The sequence below is a fragment of the Lichenostomus cassidix genome, chromosome 25, assembly GCF_008360975.1.
Source record: "Lichenostomus cassidix isolate B80296 chromosome 25, HeHo_3.0, whole genome shotgun sequence".
In the NCBI taxonomy this organism is placed as follows: domain Eukaryota; kingdom Metazoa; phylum Chordata; class Aves; order Passeriformes; family Meliphagidae; genus Lichenostomus; species Lichenostomus cassidix.
The window spans coordinates 4319154-4339906 of record NC_139505.1 but is presented as its reverse complement, the minus strand read 5'-3'; the positions used below and the strand labels follow the sequence as shown (position 1 = coordinate 4339906).

At 53.8% G+C, this 20753-nt stretch overlaps 2 protein-coding genes across 5 annotated transcripts in view; one reads left to right on the top strand and one right to left on the bottom strand.

Annotated features, from left to right (window-relative positions):
• The first annotated feature begins 20 nt into the window (after positions 1–20).
• Positions 21–20753, top strand: part of SCNM1 (sodium channel modifier 1) — a 22629-nt gene continuing 1896 nt past the window's right edge. For 2 of the 3 annotated variants that reach the window (XM_085082684.1, XM_085082685.1), the window contains exons 1-7: positions 21–138; positions 654–724; positions 1625–1713; positions 2477–2607; positions 3526–3611; positions 4466–4578; positions 4662–4830. In XM_085082684.1, coding sequence (XP_084938810.1) covers positions 88–138; positions 654–724; positions 1625–1713; positions 2477–2607; positions 3526–3611; positions 4466–4578; positions 4662–4830 — 710 coding nt within the window. In that variant the 5' untranslated portion in view covers positions 21–87. Of the gene's footprint in view, positions 139–653; positions 725–1624; positions 1714–2476; positions 2608–3525; positions 3612–4465; positions 4579–4661; positions 4831–8480; positions 8646–20753 lie in introns of those variants that run through there. The other variant, XM_085082683.1, reaches the window with a different exon arrangement.
• Positions 9625–20271, bottom strand: LOC146427401 (tropomodulin-4-like). 2 transcript variants are annotated; one of them, XM_085082688.1, is made up of 7 exons: positions 20128–20271; positions 17070–17159; positions 16359–16489; positions 14938–15045; positions 13314–13460; positions 11431–11575; positions 9625–9740 (listed from the first exon to the last, which is right to left on the bottom strand). In XM_085082688.1, exons 1-7 carry the CDS (start codon positions 20141–20143, stop codon positions 9706–9708), a joined length of 672 nt encoding a protein of 223 aa, XP_084938814.1. In that variant the 5' UTR covers positions 20144–20271; the 3' UTR covers positions 9625–9705. The 2 variants fall into 2 exon arrangements, with proteins under 2 accessions (XP_084938814.1, XP_084938812.1); XM_085082686.1 differs by lacking the exon at positions 20128–20271 and adding an exon at positions 18659–18709.

Below are 20753 nucleotides of genomic sequence, written 5' to 3'. Positions count from 1 at the left end.
TCTCCCCCCGCGCGGTGCCGGCTGGGAATCGCCACCCGGAAGCGGCGGCGCGGTTGCCATGGTGACCGCGGCCTGGCGGGGGCCGCCATGTCTTTCAAGCGCGACGAGAGCGACCCGGGGCCGCTCGGGGCGCTGCAGGTTGGGCCGAGACCCGCCGGGATCCCTCCGGGAACACCCCCCGGGACCCCCGGCCCCATCCCGGCCTCCCCGCGCCGCCCCCGGGGTCACCCCCGGGCCGCGGCCTGAACCCCTCGGGTCCCCTCAGGCTTTCCCGCCTTTTCTGGCTCCCCTCAGCCCTTCCCGCCTTTTCTGGGTCCCCTCAGGCCTTTCCCGCCTTTTCTGGGTCCCCTCAGGCTTTCCCACCTTCCCTGTGTCCCCATTGTCCCCTCAGCCCCTCGATGTCCCCTCAGCCCCTCGATAGCCTCTCGATGTCCCCCTCTGTCCTCTCAGCCCCCTCAATGTCCCCATTGTCCCCTCAGCCCCTCGATGTCCCCCCGGCTCCAAATCCTCCTCCCTGGGATGTCCCCAGTTTGCTCTTTGGGACACTCTGGGGGACACGATTTGGGGACAGTCTGGGGGACGATCCCTCAGGTGTCCCCTCCCCTGTGTCCCCTGTGTCCCCCGTGTCCCCTGTGTCCCCCGTGTCACCTCAGAAACGCCGTGTGGCCGAGCTGCTGGCCAGTGCCATCCCCGAGGATGAGGCGCTGCTGCTGCGCAATGGCAGGTGAGAGACCCAAAGTGTCCCGAGGTGTCCCCAGGGTGTCCTCAAGTGTCCCCAGAGTGTCCTCAAGTGTCCCCAGGCCACCCCACCCCAAGTGTCCCCAGGGTGTCCCCAAGTGTCCCCAGGGTGTCCCCAGAGTGTCCTCAAGTGTCCCCAGGCCACCCCACCCCAACCACCCCACCCCCAACACACCACCCCAAACCCACCCAGGTGTGCTCAGGGTGTCCCCAGGGTGTCCCAAGTGTCCCTACAGTGTCCCCTCTACCCAGGCCTGGTTTGGGGGATCCTCACAGTGTCCCCATGGTGTCCCCAGGGTGTCCCCAGGGTGTCCCTGCAGTGCCTTCAGGGTATCCCCAGGGTGTCCCCAAGGTGTCCCCAGGATGTCCCCCCACCCAGGCTCAGTTTGGGAGTCCCTGGCTGTGTCCCCACGGTGTCCCCAGGGTGTCCCCAGGATGTCCCCAAATGTCCCCCTGCCCAGGCTCAGTTTGGTGGTTCCTGGCTGTGTCCCCAAGTGTCCTCATGGTGTCCCCAGGGTGTCTGCCTCCCCAGGCTCAGTTTGGGGGTCCCTGGCCTTGTCCCCAGGGTGTCCCCAAGTGTCCCCACGGTGTCCCCACAGTGTCCCCTGCCAGGTTCGCGTGCTCCATCTGTCCCCACAGTGTCCCCAGGGTGTCCCCACAGTGTCCCCCGAGGTTCGCGTGCTCCATCTGTCCCCACAGTGTCCCCACAGTGTCCCCACACTGTCCCCCCCAGGTTCGCGTGCTCCGTCTGTCCCCACAGTGTCCCCAGGGTGTCCCCACACTGTCCCCATGCTGTCCCCACACTGTCCCCCGAGGTTCGCGTGCTCCATCTGTCCCCACACTGTCCCTGCAGTGTCCCCACACTGTCCCCACACTGTCCCCCCAGGTTCGCGTGCTCGGTCTGTCCCCACCGGCCGGTGTGTGACACGCTGGAGACTCTGGTTGTGCACAGGGCGGGCAGGAAACACCTGGACAGTGAGTGTGCCTGTGTCACCTGCCCTGTCACCTGCCGTGTCACCTGCCCTGTCCCCATGTCACCTTCTGTGTCCCTGTGTCACCTTCCCTGTCCCTGCGTCACCTTCCCTGTCCCCATGTCACCTTCCCTGTTCCCATGTCACCTTCTGTGTCCCTGTGTCTCCCTGTCCCCGTCCCTGTCGCTGTCCCCATGTCCCCATATGCCTGTCCCCATGTCACCTTCCCTGTCCTTGTGTCACCTTCCCTGTCACTGTGAGTGAGAGCTGGGGGTTCCCTGTGTCACCTTCTGTGTCCCTGTGTCACCTTCCCTGTCCCTGTGTCTCCCTGTCCTTATGTCCCCATATCCCTGTCCCCGTGTCACCTTCCCTGTCACCTTCCCTGTCCCCATGTCCCCTCACTCCCTGTCCCCATGTCCCCTCACCTGCCGTCCCCATGTCCCCATGTCCCTGTCCCCATGTCCCCATATCCCTGTCACTGTCCCCATATCCCTGTCCCTGTCACTGTCCCCATGTCCCCTCACTCCCTGTCCCCATGTCCCCTCACCTGCTGTCCCCATGTCCCCATGTCCCTGTCCCCATGTCCCCTCACTCCCTGTCCCCATGTCCCCATGTCCCTTCACTCCCTGTCCCCATGTCCCCTCACTCCCTGTCCCCATGTCCCCATGTCCCCTCACTCCCTGTCCCCATGTCCCCATATCTATCCCCATGTCCCCATGTCACTCTCCCTGTCCCCATGTCCCCTCACTCCCTGTCCCCACTCCCAGGCCTGCAGCGTTGCTATGGCCGCAGTCGCTCGCTCCAGGTGACCCCGCAGGGACCTCAGGTGACACCGCAGGGACCTCAGGTGACACTGCAGGGACCTCAGGTGACCCCGGAGGCGACCCCAGCTGTGCAGGTGGGTGTGGCCTCGGTGGGCGTGGCCTATTTGGTTGTGTCCACAGTGAGCACACTCCTCATTGGTGTGAGCTCCAGTGGGCGTGGCCTCTGGGTGTCCCTGTATGGGCGTGGCCTCATTGGGTGTGTCCCCATGTGGGCGTGGCCTCATTAGGTGTGTCTATGTGTGGGCGTGGCCTCCTTGGGTGTGTCCCGGTGCGGGTGTGACTTCATTGGGCGTGTCCCCATGTAGGCGTGGCCTCATTGGCTGTGTCGATGTGGGTGTGGCTTCCCTGGGTGTGCACCCATGGGCGTGACCTAATCGGGTGTGACCTCAGGTGGGCGTGGCCTAGGCTAGTGTGTGTTGAGGTGGGTGTGGCCCAAAGTGGGTGTGGCCGCTGGTGGGCGTGGCCTCAATAGCTGTATCCCCCAATGGCCGCGGCTTAGGTGAGAATGTCCCTAGGTGGGTGTGGCCTCCCTGGGTGGGTGTGACCCGGTGTGGGCGTGGCCTCCTTGGCTGTGTCACAATATGGGCGTGGCTTCCACCGATGTGTTCCCCATGTGGGCGTGGTCTCGATGGGTGTGTCCGCGGGTGGGCGTGGCCTCATTGGGTGGGTGTGTCCTAATTGGGTGTATTCCAGTGTGGGCGTGGCCTCAATGGGTGCACACCCATGTGGGTGTGGCCCCATTGGGTGTGGCCCTGAAGGGGCGTGGCCTATGCGGGTGTGTCTCCGGGTGGGCGTGGCCTATGTGGGTGTGTCCCCCAGGTGGGCGTGGCCTGTGTGGGTGTGTCCCAATGTGGATCTCCCATATATGGGCATGGCCTCATTGGGTGTGTCCCTGGGTGGGTGTGGCCTATGTGGGTGTGTCTCCGAGTGGGCGTGGTCTTAGTGGGCGTGTCCCAAAGTGGGCGTGGCCACAGTGGGCGTGTCCTTCCCAGGCTCCCCTGCTGGCGCAGACCCGCCGCATTACCCAGAATGCTTTGCTGCGATCTGCGCCGTACAGCAGCTGCTGCCGGAGAGAGAGGTGAGGGTGGGGAGAGAGTGGGGGAAATATGGGGAATAAAGGGGAAATAATGGGGAAATTATGGGGGAATATGGGGAAAATGGGAAATATAGGAAAAAAATGGGAAGAAATGGGGAAATAATGGGAAATGAATGGGGAAAATAATGGGGAAAATAGGGAAAAAATGGAAATAAATGGAATAAATGGGGAAAATGGGGGAAAAAATGGGGAGAAATGGGAAAATGGGGGAAATGGAAATTGGAAAAATAAGAAAAAATGGGAAAATGGGGGAAAATGGGGAGAAATGGGGAAAAATGGGGGAAAATGGGGAAAAAATGGGGAATAAATGGGGGAAAATGGAAAGGGAAATTGGGGAAAAGGGTGAAAATGGGAAAATGGGGAAATGGGGAAAAATGGGAAAATGGGGGGAAAATAGGGAAAATGGGGGAAATGGGGAAAAAAATGGGTAAAAATGGGGAAAAAGGGAGAATCTGATGGAGAGTGGGGTGAGGAATGGGAAAAAATGGGGAAAAAATAGGGAAAAGTGACGGAGAGGGGGGGAGGAATGGGGAAACATGGGGAAAATGGGAAAATCTGGGGAAAAAAACAGGAGAGGGACCTGGGAATACCAGGAAAAAAATGGGGAAAAGATGGAAAAAAATGGGAATAACCAGGAAAAACTGGGAAAAATTGGGAAAAAATGGGAAGAACTGGGAAAAACCAGGAAAGGGACCTGAGAACTTTGGGAGAAACCTGGAAAAGCTGGGAAAAAGGGGGAAAAAGACCTGGGAAAAAATGGGAAAAGCTGTGAAAAAATGGGAAAAACTGGGAGAAAACAGGAAAAAATGGGAAAATCTGATCCTTCCCCACCCCAGGACAAAGGGCAGCAACTCCCGGGTTGGAATGTCCAGGATGATCCCAAATTTTCCCCAAAATCCTGGGAATCCCAAAGGATCCAACCCTGAACTCCTGCCGGGACACAGGGGAGGTGAGATTCCCAATTTTGGGGATTTTTTTTTGGGAATTCTGCATTCCTGGAATTGACAGTTTGGGGTTTTTTTGGGTTTGCAGGTGTTGGGAAGGAGAGGAGGAAAGAGAATTCCCGAAATTCCCGAAATTCACAAAATTCCCGGAATTCCCGGAATTCCCAGAATTCCAAAAATTCCCAAAATTCACGGAATTCCGAGGAGTTGAGTGAGGAGAGGATGAAGATCCTGAGGCATCACCTGCAGCTGAGGAGGTGGGTGGGAATTCCGGGAAAAATCCTGGAAAATTCTTCCCAAAATTCCCAAAATTCCCACCCAAAAATCCCAAAAAATATCTCCAAAAACGCCCCGAGAATTCCCAAAATTCCCACCAAAAAAGCCCCAAAATTCCCAAATAATTGCCAAAAAAAATCCTGGAAAATCTCTCCAAAAAAGCCACCAAAAATCCCACCAAAAAATCCCAGAAAAATCTCTCCAAAAAATCCCCAAAAATTCCCAAAATTCCCTCCCAAAAAGCTCCAAAAATTCCCAGAATTCCCACCAAAAAATCCCAGAAAAATCTCCCTAAAAAAGACCCAAAAATTCCCAAAATTCCCACCAAAAAATCCTGGAAGATCCCTTCAAAACAGCCCCAAAAATTCCCAAATAATACCCAAAAAAATCCTGGAAAATCCTCCCAAAAAAGCCCCAAAAATTCCCAGAAAATCCCCCAAAAATCCCTAAAATTATAAAATATCCCCAAAAATAAAATAAATTTTTTTAAAATTCCCCCAAAAATTCTCAAAAATCCCTAAAAAATCCTCAAAAATCCCTAAAAATCCTCCAAAAATCCCTAAAAAAACCCAAAAAATAATCCCTAAAAATCCCCCTAAAATCCCTGAAAAAGTCAGAAAAAATCCCCAAAAAATCTCAAAAAACCCTAAAAAACCCCCCCAAAAAATCCCAAAAACCCCCCAAAATTCCCCAAAATCCCAAAATCCATCGTTTTTCCCAATCCCAGCTCAGGGTGGATCCAGGATTCCTGTGGGAATTGGGTGAAGGACCAGAATGTGGAATTGGACTCCAAAAATCCCCAAAAAATCCTCCAAAAATCCTCCAAAAATCCCCAAAAAATCCCTAATGTATCCTCAAAATATCCCTAAAAAATCCCCAAAAAACCCCCTGAAAAATCCCTTAAAAATCCTCAAAAAATCCCTAATGTATCCCCAAAAATTACCTTAAAAAATCCTAAAAAACCCCCAAAAATCCTCAAAAAATCCCCAAAAATCCCTAAAAAATCCCCCAAAGTCCCCAAAAAATCCCCCAAAAAAATCAAAAATCCCCAAAAAATCCTCAAAATATCCTCAAAAAAATCCCTAAAATAATCCCCAAAAAACCTAAGAAAAACCCTAAAAAATCATCAAAAATCCCAAAAAATTCCCTAAAAATCCCTAAAAAATCCTCCCAAAAATCCCTAAAAACCAAAAAAATCCCAAAAAATCGCCAAAAAATCCTCAAAAAATCCTAAAAAACTCCTAAAAATAAAAAAAAATCCAAAAAAATTCCCTTAAAAATTTCCCAAAATCCCCCAAAAATTGCCTAAAATCCAAAAAAATCCCCAAAAAATTCTCAAAAATCCCAAAAAATCTCCCAAATCCCCAAAAATTCCCAAAAATCCCAAAATCCAACATTTTCCCCATCCCAGCTCAGGGTGGATCCAGGATTCCTGTGGGTTGGGTGAAGGATGAGAGTGGGATTGGACTCAAAATCCCCAAAATCCTCAAAATCCTAAAAAAAAAAAAAAATCTTAAAAATCTAAACCCCTAAAATTCAAAAATCCCAAAAAATCCGTTAAAAAATCCCAATGTCCCAAAAATTAAAAAAAACCCCAAAAAATCTTCAAAAAATAATCCCCAAAAACATCCCCAAAAAATTCTCAAAAAATCCAGAAAAATCCCTAAAAAATAAAAATACCTAAAAAATCCTCAAAAAATCAAAAAAATCCCTAAAAAATCCTCAAAAAATCCCCAAAAATCCCTAAAAAATCCCCCAAAAAATCCCCAAAAAAATAATCAAAAATCCCCAAAAAATCCTCAAAATATCCTCAAAAAAATCCCTAAAATAGTCCCCAAAAAACCTAAGAAAACCCTAAAAAATCATCAAAAATCCCAAAAAAATCCCTAAAAATCCCTAAAAAAGCCTCCAAAAAATCCCTAAAAACCAAAAAAATTCCCAAAAAATCCCCAAAAAATCCTCAAAAAATCCTAAAAAACTCCTAAAAAATGCAAAAAAATCCAAAAAAATTCTCAAAAAATCCCAAGAAATCCCTTAAAAATCCCCCAAAATCCCCCAAAAATCACCAAAAAATCCCTAAAAAATCCTCAAAAAACCCCTAAAAAATCCCCAAAAAACCTAAAAAAACCCCTAAAAAATCCCAAAAACCCCCCAAAATTCCCAAAATCCCAAAATCCGTTATTTTCCCCCAATCCCAGCTCAGGGTGGATCCAGGATTCCTGTGGGAATTGGGTGAAGGATGAGAATGTGGGATTGGACTCCAAAAATCCCCAAAAAATCCTCAAAAAATCCCTAAAAAAAAAAAAAAATCCTCCAAAATTCCCTAAAAAATCCCCCAAAATCCCCAAAAAATCCTGAAAAAATCCCTAATGTATCCCCAAAAATTCCTTAAAAAACCCCAAAAAATCTTCAAAAAATAAAAAAAATCCCCAAAACATCCCCAAAAAATTCTCAAAAAATCCTGAAAAAATCCCCTAAAAATCCTCAAAAAATACCTAAAAAATCCTCAAAAAATCAAAAAAATCCTTAAAAAAATCCTCAAAAAATCCCCCAAAAATCCCTAAAAAATCCCCAAAAAACCCCTAAAAAACCTCAAAAAATCCTTTTAAAAATTCCCAAAAATCCCAAATAATCCCTAAAAAGTCGTCAAAAAATCCCTAATGTATCCCAAAAAAATTCTCAAAAAATCCCTAAAAAATCCTCAAAAAATTCTCTAAAAATCCCTAAAAAATCCTCCAAAAAATCCCCAAAAATCCTCAAAAAAGCCTAAAAAACCCCTAAAAATTCCTAAAAAATTCCCAAAGATTATAAAAAATCCTGAAAAAAATCCCAAAAATCCCAAAATCAATTATTTCCCCCCAATCCCAGCTCAGGGTGGATCCAGGATTCCTGTGGGAATTGGGTGAAGGATGAGAATGTGGAATTGGACTCCAAAAATCCCCCAAAAATCCTCAAAAAATCCCTAAAGTATCCCCAAAAAATCCTCCAAAAATCCCCAAAAAACCCCTAATGTATCCTCAAAATATCCCTAAAAAATCCCCAAAAAACCCAAAAAAACCCCCTGAAAAATCCCTTAAAAATCCTCAAAAAATCCCTAATGTATCCCCAAAAATTACCTTAAAAATCCTAAAAAACCCCCAAAAATCCTCAAAAAATCCCCAAAAATCCCTAAAAAATCCCCCAAAGTCCCCAAAAAATCCCCCAAAAAATAATCAAAAATCCCCAAAAAATCCTCAAAATATCCTCAAAAAAATCCCTAAAATAATCCCCAAAAAACCTAAGAAAACCCTAAAAAATCATCAAAAATCCCAAAAAAATCCCTAAAAATCCCTAAAAAATCCTCCAAAAAATCCCTAAAACAAAAAAATTCTAAAAATCCCAAAAAAATCCTCAAAAATTCTAAAAACTCCTAAAATAAAAAAATCCAAAAAATTCCCAAAAAATCCCAAGAAATCCCTTAAAAACCCCCCAAAATCCCCCAAAAATTGCCTAAAATCCAAAAAAATCCCCAAAAAATTCTCAAAAATCCCAAAAAAATTCTCAAAAATCCCAAAAAATCCCTAAAAAACCCTAAAAAATAATAAAAAAAAATCCCAAAAATCCCAAAATCCATCGTTTTTCCCAATCCCAGCTCAGGGTGGATCCAGGATTCCTGTGGGAATTGGGTGAAGGACGAGAATGTGGAATTCGACTCGGACGAGGAGGAGCCGCCGCCGCTCTGACCCCAAATGTCCCCAAAATGTCCCCAAATGTCCCCAAATGTCCCGAAATCCTCGGAAATACAGCCTGGAGAGGAGGCTGAGGTGTTGGAGTTGTTGGGAATTGGGACAAAATTGGGGATTTTGGGGTTTTTCTGGAAAGGTTTGGGGGATTTTCCCCCAAAATCATCTCAGGGATGTCTAAAAGGGGGAATTTTGGGGTTTTTTGTGGGATTTGGTGATCCCAAGGATTTGGGGGATGTGGTGGGGTGGGCTGATCCCAAATCCTGAAATCCCTGAATCCTGAAATTTCAACATCCCCAAACCCCAAAATCCCAAAACCCCAAATCCTGAAATCCCAAAATCCCAGAACCCCAAAATCCCTAAATTTCAAAATTCCCAAATCCCAAAAACCCGAAAATCCCAAATCCACCGAATCTCAAAATCCCAAATCCCCAAATCCCCAAATCCTGAAATGCCAAAAACCCAAATCCTGAAATATCCTGAAATCCCAAAAATCTCCAAAATCCCAAATCCCGAAAATCCCAAATCCACCAAATCTCAAAATCCCCAAATCCCAAAAATCCAAAAACCCAAAATCACAAAAACCCAATTCCTGAAATTAAAAATCCCAAAAATCCCCAAAATCCCAAATCCCAAAACCCCAAATCCCAAAAATCCCCAAATCCCCAAACCCCAAATCCCCCAAATCCCCAAAACCCCAAATCCCAAAACCCCAAATCCCAAAATCCCCAAAATCCCAAATCCCCAAACCCCAAATCCCCAAAAATCCCAAATCCCCAAAACCCCAAATTCCAAATCTCAAAACCCCAAAAATCCCAAATCCCAAAAACCCAAATCCCAAATCCCTAAATCCAAAACCCCAAAATCCCAAATCCTAAATCCCCAGAAATCCAAAATCCCAAAAACCTGAAATCCCAAAATCTCCAAAATCCCAAATCCCAAAACCCAAAATCCCAAATCCCCAAAAACCCCAAAATCCCAAAATCCCAAATCCCCAAAATCCCCAAATCCCAAAACCCCCAATTCTGCCCCAAAAGGATCCCAAAATCCACATTTTTCGGGATTTTTCCAGTTTTATTCCAGCACTTCCTGAGTTTGGGGTGGATGGGAAATTTGGGGGAATTTTTAGGATTTTCAGGATTTTTCCGATTTCTTCTGTTGTTGGCGACCTGGGGGGAGAGGAGACAGGGGTGAGGGGTGGAGGGGACATTTGGGGACATTTGGGGACACTTGGGGACATCCCTGGAGATCCCAAATTCCTGCTGAGGTGACATTTGGGGACACTTGGGGACATTTGGGGACACTTGAGGACACTTGGGGACATTCCTGGAGATCACTGGGATGGAAGGACAAACCTGGGATCCCAAATTGCTGCCTGAGGTGACATTTGGGGACATTTGGGGACACTTGGGGACATTCCTGGATCTCCTCCTAAGGTGGGTTCAGCTCTGGGACCCCAAATTGCTGCCTGAGGTGGCATTTGGGGACACTTGGGGACATTTGGGGACACCTGGGGACATTCCTGGAGATCATTGGGAATGGAAGGACAAACCTGGGACCCCAAATTGCTGCCTGAGGTGACATTTGGGGACATTTGGGGACATTTCTGAAGAACATTGAGATGGAAGGACAAACCTGGGACCCCAAATGCCTGCCTGAAGTGACATTTGGGGACACTTGGGGACATTTGGGGACACTTAGGGACATTCCTGGAGATCATTGGGATGGAGGAACAAACCTGGGATCCCAAATTCCTGCCTGAGGTGACATTTGGGGACACTTGGGGACACTTGGGGACATTCCTGGAGATCACTGGGATGGAAGGACAAACCTGGGACCCCAAATTGCTGCCTGAGGTGACATTTGGGGACACCAGGTGGCATGTGGGGACACTTGGGAACACCGGTGTCACTCATGCAGCTCATTGTTCCGTGTCACCATAGTGTCACCCCTCTAACCTGACCCAGGTGACACTTGGGGACACTCACACAGCTTGTTGTTCCGTGTCACCGCAGTGTCACCCCTCTAACTTCACCCAGGTGACACTTGGGGACACTCACGCAGCTTGTTGTTCTGTGTCACCACTCTAACCCCCCCAGGTGACACCAGGTGACCCAGGTGACACCGGTGACACTCACGCAGCTCGTTGTTGCGTGTCACAGCAGTGTCACCCCCCCAGACCCCCCAGGTGACACTTGGGGACACTTGGTAACACTCACGGAGCTCGTTGTTGCGTGTCACCCCTCTAACCCCCCCAGGTGACACCAGGTGACCCAGGTGACACTTGGTGACACTCACGCAGCTCGTTGTTGCGTGTCACAGCAGTGTCACCCCCCCAGACCCCCCAGGTGACACTTGGGGACACTTGGTAACACTCACGGAGCTCGTTGTTGCGTGTCACCCCTCTAACCCCCCCAGGTGACACCAGGTGACCCAGGTGACACTTGGTGACACTCACGCAGCTCGTTGTTGCGTGTCACAGCAGTGTCACCCCCCCAGACCCCCCAGGTGACACTTGGGGACACTTGGTAACACTCACGGAGCTCGTTGTTGCGTGTCACCCCTCTAACCCCCCCAGGTGACACCAGGTGACCCAGGTGACACTTGGTGACACTCACGCAGCTCGTTGTTGCGTGTCACAGCAGTGTCACCCCCCCAGACCCCCCAGGTGACACTTGGGGACACTTGGTAACACTCACGGAGCTCGTTGTTGCGTGTCACCCCTCTAACCCCCCCAGGTGACACCAGGTGACCCAGGTGACACTTGGTGACACTCACGCAGCTCGTTGTTGCGTGTCACAGCAGTGTCACCCCCCCAGACCCCCCAGGTGACACTTGGGGACACTTGGTAACACTCACGGAGCTCGTTGTTGCGTGTCACCGCCATGGCTGCTCTGGCCCGAGGTCCCTGCAGGGTGAAGTTGTAGCCAAAGCGAAGGACTTGGGGACATTGCTCCAGCATGGTGGCCATGGCCATCTCCACCGTGTCACCGAGCCGCTGGGCCTGTGGGGACATCAGTGTGACATTGGGGACATCAGTGTGACACTGGGGACAGCAGTGTGACATTGGGGACAGCAGTGTGACACTGGGGACATTGCTCCAGCATGGTGGCCATGGCCATCTCCACCGTGTCACCGAGCCGCTGAGCCTGTGGGGACATTGGGGACATCATGGGGACATTGCTCCAGCATGGTGGCCATGGCCATCTCCACCGTGTCACCGAGCCGCTGAGCCTGTGGGGACATTGGGGACATCATGGGGACATTGCTCCAGCATGGTGGCCATGGCCATCTCCACCGTGTCACCGAGCCGCTGGGCCTGCAGTGGGGACATTGGGGACATTTGGGACATTGGGGACATTGCTCCAGCATGGTGGCCATGGCCATCTCCACCGTGTCACCAAACCACTGAGCCTGCAGTGGGGACATCAGTGTGACATTGGGGACATGACTGGGGACATTGTCACCCCCCCGTGTCCCTCGTGTCCCATTGCTGTTGCTATCACTGTCACTGTCCCCAGCACTGTCCCTGTCATTGTCCCCAGCACTGTCATTGTCCCCAGCGCTGTCACCTGATTATCCACGTGCAGCTCAGCCAATGTCCTGTTTGTCACTGTCATTGTCCCCAACACCCTCAGCATTGCTGTCACTGTCACTGTCACTGTCACTGTCCCCAGCACTGTCACTGTCAGTGTCACCTGGTTATCCACGTGCAGCTCAGCCAGTGTCCTGTTTGTCCCTGTCATTGTCCCCAACACTGTCACTGTCACTGTCACTGTCCCTGTCACTGTCACTGTCACCTGGTTATCCACTTGGAGCTCGGTCAGTGTCCTGTTTGTCCCTGTCATTGTCCCCAACACCCGCAGCATTGCTGTCACTGTCCCCAGCACTGTCACTGTCACCTGGTTATCCACGCGCAGCTCGGTCAGTGTCCTGTTTGTCCCTGTCATTGTCCCCAGTACTGTCACTGTCACCTGGTTATCCACTTGGAGCTCAGCCAATGTCCTGTTTGTCACTGTCATTGTCCCCAGCACTGTCATTGTCATTGTCCCCAGCACTGTCAGTGTCCCCAGCACTGTCAGTGTCACTGTCACTGTCACCTGGTTATCCACTCGGAGCTCGGCCAGTGTCCTGTTTGTCCCTGTCATTGTCCCCAGCACTGTCAGTGTCACTGTCAGTGTCGCTGTCACTGTCACTGTCACCTGGTTATCCACGCGCAGCTCGGTCAGTGTCCTGTTTGTCCCTGTCATTGTCCCCAACACGCACAGCATTGCTGTCACTGTCACTGTCACTGTCAGTGTCACCTGGTTATCCACTCGGAGCTCGGTCAGTGTCCTGTTTGTCACTGTCATTGTCCCCAACACTGTCACTGTCAGTGTCACCTGGTTATCCACTCGGAGCTCGGTCAGTGTCCTGTTTGTCACTGTCATTGTCCCCAACACGCGCAGCATTGCTGTCACTGTCACTGTCCCCAGCACTGTCACCTGGTTATCCACTCTGAGCTCAGCCAATGTCCTGTTTGTCATTGTCATTGTCCCCAACGCTGTCACTGTCAGTGTCACCTGGTTATCCACTCGGAGCTCGGTCAGTGTCCTGTTTGTTCCTGTCATTGTCCCCAACACTGTCACTGTCAGTGTCACCTGGTTATCCACTCTGAGCTCGGTCAGTGTCCTGTTTGTCCCTGTCATTGTCCCCAGCACCCGCAGCATTGCTGTCACTGTCACTGTCACTGTCAGTGTCACCTGGTTATCCACACGCAGCTCGGTCAGTGTCCTGTTTGTCCCTGTCATTGTCCCCAACACGCGCAGCATTCCCGCGCTGCTGATGAAGTTGGACTCCAGGTTGAGGCTCTGCAGGCTCTGGTTGTGCTCCAGCATCTCTGCCACCGCCTGGGGACACCACGGGGACACAAAGGGACACCTCAGGGACACCAAAGTGACACCAAAGTGGCACCAAAGTGGCACCTGAGTGGCACTGAAGTGTCACCAAAGAATTACCTAAGTGGTACAAGTGTGTCACCTCAGTATCAGCAAAGTGGCACTAAAGTGGCACCAAAGTGTCACTAAAATGGCACCAAAGTGGCATCAAAGTGGCACCGAAGTGTCACTGAAGTGTCATCTGAGTGTCACTGAATTGTCACCAAAGTATTACCTAAGTGGCACAAGTGCATCACCTCAGTATCAGCAAAGTGTCACCAAAGTGGCACCAGAGTGGCATCAAAGTGGCACCAGAGTGGCACCTGAGTGTCACCTGAGTGTCACCAAAGTGGCACCTGAGTGGCACCAGAGTGTCACTAAAGTGACACCTGAGTGGCACCAAAGTGACACCAGAGGGTCACCAAAGTGGCACCTGTCATTGAAGTGGCACCAGAGTGGCACCTGGTTGTCACCAAAGTGTCACCAGAGTGTCGCCAAAGTGGCACCAAAGTGTCACTGCAGGGTCACCAAAGTGGCACCACAGTGTCACCAGAGTGGCACCAAAGTGTCGCCGAAGCGGCACCAGAGTGTCATTAAAGTGGCACTGAAGTGACACTGAAGTGACACCAGAGTGGCACCACAGTGTCACCACCCATCCAGGGACCTTTGGGAACATGAGGGACACCAGGCAGGGACTGTGTCAACCCATCTGGGGACATTTGGGGACACAGGGCAGGGACCACTCCAACCCATTTGGGGACCTTGGGGACACCTGGTGACACTGGGGACATTTGGGTACATTTGGGGACACAGGGAACGTTTGGCAGGGACTGTCCCATGACATTTGGGGACATCTGGGGACACAGGGCAGGGACCGCCCTAACCCATTTGGGGACCTTGGGGACACCTGGTGACACTTGGAGACATTTGGGTACATTTGGGGACACAGGGAACGTTTGGCAGGGACTGTCCCAGCCCGTTTGGTGACATTGGTGACACTTGGTGACATTTGGGGACACACTCAATGTTTGGCAGTGACCGCCCCAGCCCCTTTGGTGTCATTGGTGACACTTGGGGACACTTGGTGACACTTGGGGACACTTGGGGACATTTGGGGACACAGGAAGTGTTTGGCAGTGACTCTCCCAGCCCGTTTGGTGACACTTGGGGACATTGGGGACACTGGGGACATTGGTGACTCACATTGGCCACAAGGGGGACACAGGGAATGTTTGGCAGGGACTGTCCCAGCCCATCTGGGGACATTTGGTGACACCTGGGGACACGGGGAACATTTAGCAAGGACTCTCCCAGCCCATTTGATGACACTTGGTGACATTGGTGACACTTGGGGACACGGGGAACGTTTGGCAGGGATTCTCCCATCCCATTTGCTGACATTGGTGACATTTGGGGACACTTGGGGACACAGGTGACACAGGTGACTCACGTTGGCCACCAGGTCGTTGCTGCGAGTTGCTGCCAGGCTGAGGCTCCTGACGTGAGTGTTGCTCTTGATGGCCTCGCAGATGGCCTGGAGGGTGGGGACATCGATGGCCTGAGGGGACAGGGGGGACATTGGGGACAATGAGCAGATGGCCTGCAGCGTGGGGACATCGATGGCCTGAGGGGACATTGGGGACATTGGGGACAGTTAGGGACATTGGGGACATTGGGGACAATGAGCAGATGGCCTGCAGCGTGGGGACATCGATGGCCTGAGGGGACAGGGGGGACAGTTAGGGACATCGATGTCCTGTGGGGACAGGGGGGACAGTTAGGGACATCCCCAGATGGCCTGCAGCGTGGGGACATCGATGGCCTGAGGGGACATTGGGGACAGTTAGGGACATCGATGGCCTGAGGGGACAGGGGGGACAGTTAGGGACATCATCATGGGGCTGGGGACATCTCCAGATGGCCTGGAGCGTGGGGACATCGATGGCCTGAGGGGACAGTGGGGACAGTGGGGACAGTTAGGGACAGTTGGGGACAGGGTCACCAGGGGCTGGGGTGGCACCAGAGTGGCAGCAGGGGACTGCAGGTGACACAGGGTGACACCAAGGTGGCAGCAGGGGACTCTAGGTGATGCCAGGGTGACACCAGGGGACTGTAGGTGGCACTGGGATGGCACCAGAGTGGCACCGGGGGACTCTAGGTGACACCAGGGTGACACCAGGGGACTACAAGTGGCACCAAGGTGGCACCAGGGGACTGTAGGTGACACCAGGGTGACACCAAGGTGACACCAGGGGACTGTAGGTGACACCAGGGTGACACCAAGGTGACGCCAGGGGACTCTGGGTGACAGCAGGGTGACAGCAGGGTGTCCCCAGGGCGCTGCGGGTGGCTCTGAGGGCACAGTGCCAGCCCTGGATGTCACCCAAGGCAGTGGAAATGTCACCAAGGGGGGGAAATGTCACCAAGGCATGTCCCTGGACAGAGCCCAGCGCCCTGGGGACACCCTGGGGACATTCTGGATAGGGTGACACAGCCCTTGGGGACACCCTGGGGACATCCTGGGATGGTGACAAAGTCTGGGACGGGGATTGTCACCCTGGGGACATCCTGGGGACACCCTGGATAGGGTGACACAGCCCTTGGGGACACCCTGGGGTGGGACCTGTCACCCTGCCACCGTCTGGGGACACCCTGGGGACAGGAGCCACCCCTTGGGGACACCCTGGGGACATCCTGGGACAGGAACCACCCCCTGGGGACACCTTGGGGACACCCTGGGGACACTGTGGGGACAGAAGCCACCCCCAGGGACATCCTGGGGACACCCTGGGACAGGAACCACCCCCTGGGGACACCCTGGGGACAGCCTGGGCTGGGGACAGTGGCACCGCGGTGTCACCTGTGTGTCACCTGCATGTTGTTGAGGTTGACGTCCAGCAGCTCAGGGTCATTGTCCCTCAGGCGCCGCAGAGTGTCCTCGACATCCGTGGGGTTCGGCGGCTCGTCGGGGACAGGCCGGTACCGGTCTGGCTGGACAACGCCTGGGGACATGGGGACAGTGCGGGGACATGGGGACAGCTTGGGGACAGCTTGGGGATAGAGCTCAGGGACATGGGGACAGTGCAGGGATAGTGTGGGGACAGTGTGGAGACATGGGGACAGCTTGGGGACACTGAACGTCCGTGGGGTTTGGGGGCTCGTCGGGGACAGGCCGGTACTGGTCTGGCTGGACAACACCTGGGGACAGCATGGGGACAGTGTGGGGACAGCTTGGGGACATGGGGACAGCAGGGGGATAGAGCTCAGGGACATGGGGACAGCGTGGGGACACTGAACGTCCGTGGGGTTCGGGGGCTCGTCGGACACAGGCCGGTACCGGTCTGGCTGGATAACACCTGGGGACATGGGGACAGCTTGGGGACATGGGGACAGCTTGGGGACACCATTGGGACAGTGTGGGGAGAGCATGGTGACACCATGGGGACAAGGCTCAGGGACATGGGGACAGTGTGGGGACAGAGCTCAGGGACACGAGGACACCACAGGGACAGCGTGGGGACACCACGGGGACAGGGACACGGCGAGGAGCATGTCCCCTGTCGGTGTCCCTTTGTCACTCACTGTTGATGCCCTCGGTGTTGGTGATGTCACCGCTGCAGATGGCATCGTAGTACTGCTTGTTGCTCATCAGCGTGTACATGCCCAGGATGGCTGCGGGGACAGCGGGACATCAGGGGACAGCGGGGACAGCGGGGACATCAGGGGACAGCGGGGACAGCGGGGACAGGGGGGACAGCGGGGACAGCGGGGACATCAGGGGACAGCGGGGACAGCGGGGACAGGGGGGACAGCGGGGACATCAGGGGACAGTGGGGACATCAGGGGACATCGGGGACAGCGGGGACAGGGGGGACATCAGGACTCAGGGACAGCGGGGACAGGGGGACAGCTGTGGACATCAGGGGACAGTGGGGACATCAGGGGACATCGGGGACATGGGACAGGGGGACATCAGGGACATCAGGGACAGCGGGGACAGGGGGGACAAAGGGACATCAGGGGACAGTGGGGACATCAGGGACATCGGGGACAGCGGACATTAGGGACAGCGGGACATCAGGGGACAGTGGGGACATCAGGGGACATTGGGGACAAGGGGACATTGGGGACAGCGAGACATCAGGGGACATCGGGGACACTCAGGACAGCAGGGACACAGGGGACAGTGAGGACATGGGGACATCAGGGACAGCGGGGACATTGGGGACATCAGGGGACATGGGACATTGGGGACATTGGGGACAGGGGGACATCAGGGACATCGGGGACATTAGGACAGCGGGGACAGGGGGACATCAGACAGCAGGGACATTGGGGGACATTGGGGACAGCGGGGACATCAGGGACAGCAGGGACAGCGGGGACAGTGGGGACAGCGGGGACATCGGGGACAGTGGGGACAGCGGGGACAGCGGGGACATCAGGGGACATTGGGGACAGCGGGGGACATCAGGAGACAGTGGGGACATCAGGGGACAGCAGGGACATCAGGGGACAGCAGGTACATCGGGGACAGTGGGGACAGCGGGGACATCAGGGGACAGCGGGGACAGGGGGGACATCAGGGGACAGCGGGGATAGGGGGGACATCAGGGGACAGCAGGGACATCAGGGGACAGTGGGGACGTCGGGGACAGCAGGGACAGGTGTGGACACTCGGGTGTGTGTGACACAGAGACAGGTGTGACACTCAGGTGTGTGACACTCAGGTGTGACACTCAGATGTGTGACACTCAGAGGTGTGACACGGGGACAGGTGTGTGACACTCAGGGGTGTGACACTCGGGGTGTGACACCAGGATGTGTGTGACAAAGGGACGGGTGTGACAGGCTGGCCTCATGCAAGGTGCCCCCTGCCTGTGTGACACTGTGTGACACTGTGTGACATGTATGACACTGACACGTGTGACATGTATGACACCGTGTGACATGTGTGACACTGTGTGACATGTATGACACTGACATGTGTGACATGTATGACACCGTGTGACAGGTGTGACACGTGTGACGTGTGTGACACTGTGTGACAGGTGTGACACTCGTGTGACATGTATGACACGTGTGACAGGTGTGACATGTATGACACGTGTGACACTGTGTGACAGGTGTGACAGGTGTGACACGTGTGCAGCCCTGAGGGACACTGTTACCCTCAGCCGAGGCTGTTCTGCTGCCAAAGCCAATCCCAATTCCTGTTTCCTCCTGCGGCGCAAATCCTGTTCTCATTCCCATCCCAATCCCACCCCAATCCCAAATCCCAAATCCCACCCCAATCCCATCCCAATCCCATCCCATTCCCAATCCCTTCTCATCCCAATCCCATCCCCACCCCAATCCCATTTTCATCTCCATCCCATCCCATTCCCGATCCCATCCTCAACCCTATAATCCCATCCCAATCCTGACCCCAATCCCATCCTGATCCCATCCCATCCCATCCCGACCCCAAACCCTATAATCCCAACCCCAACCCTATAATCCCATCCCAATCCTGACCCCAAACCCATCCTGACCCCCAACCCAATCCCATCCCATTCCCATTCCCAATCCTGACCCTATAATCCCAACCCCGACCCCAATCCCGACCCCGCTGTCGCTCACCGGCGATGTCCCACATCTCGGCGTCGGTGGCATTGGCCAAAGCCTCCTCCAGCTCCAATCCCAACCCCAACCCCAACCCCATCCTGATCCCATCCCATTCCCAATCCCAACCTCAACCCTATAACGCCATCCCGATCCCATTCCTGACCCCAACCCCATCCTGATCCCATCCCATCCCATTCCCAATCCCAACCTCAACCCTATAATGCCATCCCGATCCCATTCCTGACCCCAACCCCATTCCTGATCCCATCCCATCCCATCCTGATCCCATCCTGACCCCAGTCCCAATCCCATCCCAATCCCGTTCCTGACCCCAAACCCATCCCATCCCATTCCCAATCCCAACCTCAACCCTATAACGCCATCCCGATCCCATTCCCGACCCCAACCCCATCCCATCCTGATCCCATCCTGACCCCAGTCCCAATCCCATCCCAATCCCAACCCTATAATCCCATCCCGATCCCATGCCCAACCCCATCCCGACCCCAACCCCATCCTGATCCCATCACATCCCATTCCCAATCCCAACCTCAACCCTATAATCCCATCCCAATCCCAACCCCACTCCTGACCCCAACCCCATCTTGATCCCACCCCATTCCCAATCCCAACCCCAACCCTATAATCCCAATCCCGACCCCGCTGTCGCTCACCGGCGATGTCCCACATCTCGGCGTCGGTGGCATTGGCCAAAGCCTCCTCCAGCTCCAACCCCGACCCCAACCCCATCCTGATCCCATCCCATCCCATTCCCAATCCCAACCTCAACCCTATAACGCCATCCCGATCCCATTCCCGACCTCAACCCCATTCCTGACCCCAAACCCATCCCATCCTGATCCCATCCTGACCCCAGTCCCAATCCCATCCCAATCCCAACCCCATAATCCCATCCCGATCCCATTCCCGACCCCAAACCCATCCCATCCCATTCCCAACCCAATCCCAACCCCATCCCGACCCCGTTCCCGACCCCGTTCCCGACCCCGTTCCCGACCCCGCTGTCGCTCACCGGCGATGTCACACATCTCGGCGTCGGTGGCATTGGCCAAAGCCTCCTCCAGCTCCGGCTCCAGTGTCACCTGCTCCTCCCGGGGGACGTCCTTGGAGGTGGCCTTGGGGACAAACGGCTTCCCTGGGGACACAGGGACACAGTGTGACCTTGGGGACACTGGGGCAGTGTCACAGTGTCACCTGCTCCTCCCGGGGGATGTCCTTGGAGGTGGCCTTGGGGACAAGGTCACAGTGTGACCTTGGGGACATGGGGACAGGGGACAGGGTCACACCAGGCATGGGGACAATGGGCATGGTGGCAACAGGGACACAGGACACAGGGACAGGCTGGGGACAGCGGCTGGAGCGGAACAGGGACAAGGTGACACCCTTGGGGACATCAAGGGGGTGGCCCAGGGATGAGGCCACCAGGGGGAGGTGACAGTGCCAGGGGTGGTGACACTGCCAGGAGGTGACACTGGCCAGTGGCTGTGCCGAGGGCTGGCACTGACCATCCTGGGAGGTGACACTGGCCAGTGGCCATCTCGGGGCTGGCACTGACCATCCCGGGAGGTGACAGTGCCAGGGGAGGTGACAGTGCCAGGGGAGGTGACAGTGCCAGGGGAGGTGACACTGGCCAGTGGC